The following is a 5,254-nucleotide window of genomic DNA, read 5'->3' on the forward strand; positions in this document are numbered from 1 at the left end:
GTTGTGAGCCACCATGTGGTTGCCGGGAATTGAACTCAGGACCTTTGGAAGAGCAGGCAATGCTCTTAACCACTCTCCAGCCCCAACAACATCCTTCTTTTCTAATGAAAGAATCAGTTGAAGTTCAGTGAGTGGCTTATTTTAAGCCACGGGTTAGTACAAACCACAGCCATCCCTTGCACTGAAGTCTCTGGAGTTGTGAGGTCTATAGCAGTCTATAGCAGTGCTCGCCATAGTTTCTGGATTTTATACCTAGAACTGAAAGATTTGGCACAGACCGGTGCCACACGCGCTACCAATCTATGAATTGATATTATCTTTAACTGTAAGGCATTGCAGATTTCAACTGGATTAGTCTACAAAAGCAGCAGTTCCAGTCCTGCCTAGGTATAAACAAGTCTGTAGTCAGCTTTCTTCTTCAAAGGGAATTGAAGAATCTGTCATTGCTTATAAATCATAAACCTTTATTTATAAGTCTCAACAGAGTGTTAGGATTGATGAACACTTAAAGAAGACAAACATAAAAGAAGTAAGGAGAGCGCCCAGAATCAGTGACTAAGTGTCCACAGAAGATCCCAGAGGGACTCACAGGCCCTGGATTAAAGCAGACTGCGACAAGAAGTACAGTACAAGAGAATACTTGGAAACTCACGGAAAATCTAAAGAGATAACGAACATAATTAAAAGAACAGTAAAAACTAACTTTGTATCTTCTGACAATTCCAGACATGTATACAGTGTATCGCCATTCTGCATCATCCACTTCCACGCCCTCCTATCCCCTCCCAGGTGGGCTTACCTCCTACTTCTGTGTCTTAAAAATCTGCGTTTTAGGTGGTACTGGGGTTTGAACCCAGGGTTTTCTTGGTGTTAGGCAAGCATTCTGCCACTGACCTGCCTCCCAGCCCACCAAGAAATCTGGATTTTACACAGAAGGTAGAACAGGAGTAGGAGCATGCAGATGAGAGCCAGTAGCTTGAGGCCCGTGTCAAGCCCGCGTCACAAGAGAAGACATCAAAGACGAAAGGGGGAAATGCAGGCGTGACCACCAACTGTCCTAGGACGGAGAGAACCACCATGCTCAAGGTGGAGCCGCTCAGCAGGTGCCACGCCCTCACGAAGAGACAGGTAAGCCGGCACTGTTGGAATCACACAATCAGGCTGCTTGGGTTCCAACCTTGGCTTTGAAACTCATTTATCTGATGTGACAATAAACTAGTTAATTATTTTACAGATTTTTAATTCCATAAAATGTCAGTCATAAATTGTGAGGGTTGAATAAATAAATGCATGTTTAGCAGTTAGGTGTGGGGAAAGGGGGATAGTGGTGTGGGACTAGGAGGGAATGATGTAGTGACTTTGATTAGGGTAATCACACACAAGGAGGATTAGGCGAAAGGGAAAGCCTAGAAGCTGTTGGAGGGGCTGGTCCCTGGACCAGGGTCCTGGCCTCTAAGGCTGACAACCCGAGTCCTATCCCCAGGTCCTGACCCACATGGCGGAAGGAGAGAACTGACTCCTGAGTCGTCAAGGCTGTCCTCTGACCTCCACAGTCATGAGGAGACATACATGCTCCTCTACCCCACAATAGAAATAACAGCTGTGGGAAGGAGAAAACCAGAAAACCAACAGAAACAAGAAGCTGACTCCATGCTGCATGGAAGCTCAGGCGTTAACCTTAGCACTTGAAAGCAGGTGCAGGAGGATTTCTGTGTGTTGAGCCAGGTCTACACAGTGTGGCCCTGTCTCTAAACAAATAAAGTATGAACATAGGGTGACAGCACAGTCAGCGGCTATGACACTGAGCCTGCCTTAAGTACACCAGCAGAAAAGAATGCTTCTTAACATTCAAGAAAATCTTGTGAAAATAAATTATTTGCTAGAAAACAAACAGTCATGAATTATAAAGAAGTCAGTTATACAGTTTTACAAGTTTGGTAATATATGAAGTAGTAACCGAGGCTCTGACCTTAAAAACCTATTGCATTTAGGCTGGGCAGTGGTGGCATTTGACTTTAATCCCAGAACTCAGGAGGCAGAGGCAGGCAAATCTCTGTGAGTTGGAGGCCAGCCTCGTCTACAAAGTGAGTTCCAGGACAGCCAGGGCTATTACAGAGAGAAACCTGTCTCAAAAAATAAAAATAATTTAAAAAAAAAGCTATTGCATTTAGGCTGGGCAGTGGTGGCATATGACTTTAATCCCAGAACTCAGGAGGCAGAGGAGGAGAATCTCTGAGTTCCAGGACAGATAAAGCCTGTCTCAAAAAAACAAAACAAAACAACAACAGAGCTGTTGAATTCAGCCCCTCCCCTGTAGACTGGATGCAGGGCCTCATTCAGTCAGGCAGGGTTCTAACCACTAAACTGGCTTCCCAAACCAAGTCACACCTCTAATTCCAGCACTAGGAAGGAAGCTGAGGGTGGAAGAATTCCCTCCAGTTAGAGGCCTGGGCTACAGAGACCCTACCTCACAAGATCAAGACACAAACAGAAAACACAGAAAGAGGGCATAGGAGGGAGGGATCTAATACCAGGACATCCACTTTTTCATTAAAATGTTGAAGGAAGCAAACCAAGTGGAGGAACGCGTTCGTGTCAGTGACACCCTACCTGCGAGCCGGCAGATTGACCCCCGCTGCCAGGGTGGACGTGCAGGTCAGAAGGCAGAGCACGCCTGTGGAGTAGGCCTCTTCCAGAAGCTTCCGTTCGTCACTCGTTAGACCGCTGTGGTGATAGGCCACTCCGAAAGGGACGGTGCGCTTCAAGACAGGGCACACTTTGCCGTTGCCCATGTCCCTCAAGTTTTTAATCACTTCGGACTTTTCTTTCTCTCTGTGGTTTAGAAAGTCCCTAGAAAAAGAATCCCTTAGATATAAGAGCCTGGGACTAGAGAGAGGGCTCAGCAGTTAAGTACACTGACTGCTTTTCGAGAGGACCCAGGTTCAGTTCCCAGCACCCACACAGCAGCTCACAACCACCCGCAACTCTAGTTCCAGGGGATCTGACACCTTTTTGTGACCTCTGAAGGAATCAGGTATGTGCACAGTGCGTGTGTGTGTGTGTATGTGTGTGTGCATGCACATGTGTATATGCAAAGCACCCATAATCATAAAATAAATACATCTTTAAAAGGAGGAACTATGAGTCCTTGAATTACAGTTAGAAAGTGCTTACCACTTTCTTCTAATACACCATGCTAACATCCCTTCTAGCTATGAACTCCTTTTATCAGTACAGGACAGAAAATGTCTTTCCTGTGGACAGGGTGTAGACACTGTCTCCACAAGGAGGCCGGAGTTGATGTCTGTGTTCTTCTCACCATTTTCACCTTGGTTTTTAGACAGAATCTCTCACTGAACCTGGACTCCATCCAGCAAGACTAGCCAGTGGGCTTGAGGAAGTCTCCTGTGTGAGCTCCAGGGAACCTGTGTGTGTGCTCCAGAGAGTCTCCTGTGTGTGCTCAGGGAGTCTCCTGTGTGTGCTCAGGGAGTCTCCTGTGTGTGCTCAGGGAGTCTCCTGTGTGTGCTCAGGGAGTCTCCTGTGTGTGCTCAGGGAGTCTCCTGTGTGTGCTCAGGGAGTCTCCTATGTGTGCTCCAGGGAGTCTCCTGTGTGTGCTCAGGGAGTCTCCTGTGTGTGCTCAGGGAGTCTCCTATGTGTGCTCCAGGGAGTCTCCTGTGTGTGCTCAGGGAGTCTCCTGTGTGTGCTCCAGGGAGCATCCTGTGTGTGCTCTATGCTCCAGGGAACCTCCTGTGTGTGCTCCAGGGAGTCTCCTGCGTGTGCTCCAGGGAGGCCCCTATGTCTCTCCGTACTGGATTGTAGGTGGGTGCCACCATGCCTGGCGCTCACAAGGGTGCTAGGAATCCAAACTTGGGTTCTGTGAGCCATCTCCCCAGTCCCATAAAAGGTTCTTTTAATTCTTACTTTGCTAACCATAAGGACGGCTCTCCAAGTCTTTCTTTGGATCACAGAACCCAATGGAAACCTGATTAAAACTAAGGGAAAGTCAACTATCTCTCCAAACATAACACCTTAGAGACAAGTTCAGAAGCTTTGGGGACTTCCTGGATTTTGGTCCTACACTTCCTATGAATCCATGGAACGGATACTGGTGTTAGACCCCTGCTCTAGACACTAGAATTATTTCCTCTACAATATATGTCTTTATGGGAGATGGTTTATCTTAAAGCATAAATTTTCGCTCTGAAAATGGAAACATACCATATGACAAGACAATGTCTAAACACTAATACTTCAGAAACTTCAACAACAAATTTTTTTTTAGTGTTTGTGTGCTTGTGTGTGCACGCCTGCGCATGAGTGCAGGCAGGCATGGGGGACATAGGTGCTGAATCCTCTGGGAGCTGGAGTTACAGGCAGCTGGGAGTCTCCTGAGATGGGTGTTGGAATAGAACTTGGGTCCTCTGGGAGAACAGGAAGTGCTCTTAACCAGACATCATCTCTCCAGCCCAATGCCCTGAGCTTGTTTGTTACATGTTTGTCTGTCTGTCACTATGCAGCCCTGGCTGTCCTGGAACTCACTATGTAGACTAACTAAGACGGACTCAGACTCACACAGGTCCTCCCGCCTCTGCCTTCTGAGTGCTGGGATTAAAGGCATGAGCTATCATGCCTGACCTTTTTCCCTTTAAATAATCAAAATTATCACCATAGAGGCAGACTATCAATCACTGAAATTTAACTTCTTGAATGTACCTAAGCATTTTAGCATTGTACTACCCAGTAATGTTAACCCCCTAATTTAGATAGTCCATGCCAGTCCATGAGAGAGACCATAGAGAATGAGCAGATGAAAATTCATGTCAGTAGTCATGACATAGCCTCAGGCCAGGGCCAAACAGGTATAGAAACTACACAGCAAACGTGTGCAGGAAACAGAACTATCAGTACTTACAGCTGCCTTACACTTTCTCTGTGGATACAGCAGAGCTCATATTAAAAGAGCTCAAATTGCCAAACTAGTACATTTCTAAAATTCATAGGAAATTATTTCTAGTGCCCACACAAGTTAAGAAAACAAGCATAGTGATTATTAAAGAGAAGGTTCAGATGTAGACATGACCTGGCCTCGGAGCAATGGCGGTGATTATCCTACCCTTGCTGCATGCAACCCGCCTGCAACCCAGCCTCAGAGCAATGGCGGTGATTATCCTACCCTTGCTGCATGCAGCCCGCCTGTGACCTGGCTTCAGAGCAATGGTGGTAGTTAGCCTGCCTGTGATGCATGCAGCCAGCC

General features: G+C 46.7%; 1 protein-coding gene across 2 annotated transcripts in view; it reads right to left on the reverse strand.

Annotated features, from left to right (window-relative positions):
- Helq (helicase, POLQ like) overlaps positions 1–5,254 on the reverse strand; it is a 42,054-nt gene that overhangs the window by 22,386 nt on the left and 14,414 nt on the right. Inside the window, exon 9 of one of the 2 annotated variants that reach the window (XM_005359562.3) lies at positions 2,611–2,850. The exons of the other annotated variant lie outside the window; for it this stretch is intronic. Within the exon in view, the coding sequence (XP_005359619.1) occupies positions 2,611–2,850 (240 nt within the window). The remainder of the gene's footprint in view (positions 1–2,610; positions 2,851–5,254) is intronic. 2 annotated transcript variants of the gene reach the window in all.

Source organism: Microtus ochrogaster, linkage group LG1, assembly GCF_000317375.1.
Source record: "Microtus ochrogaster isolate Prairie Vole_2 linkage group LG1, MicOch1.0, whole genome shotgun sequence".
NCBI lineage: Eukaryota > Metazoa > Chordata > Mammalia > Rodentia > Cricetidae > Microtus > Microtus ochrogaster.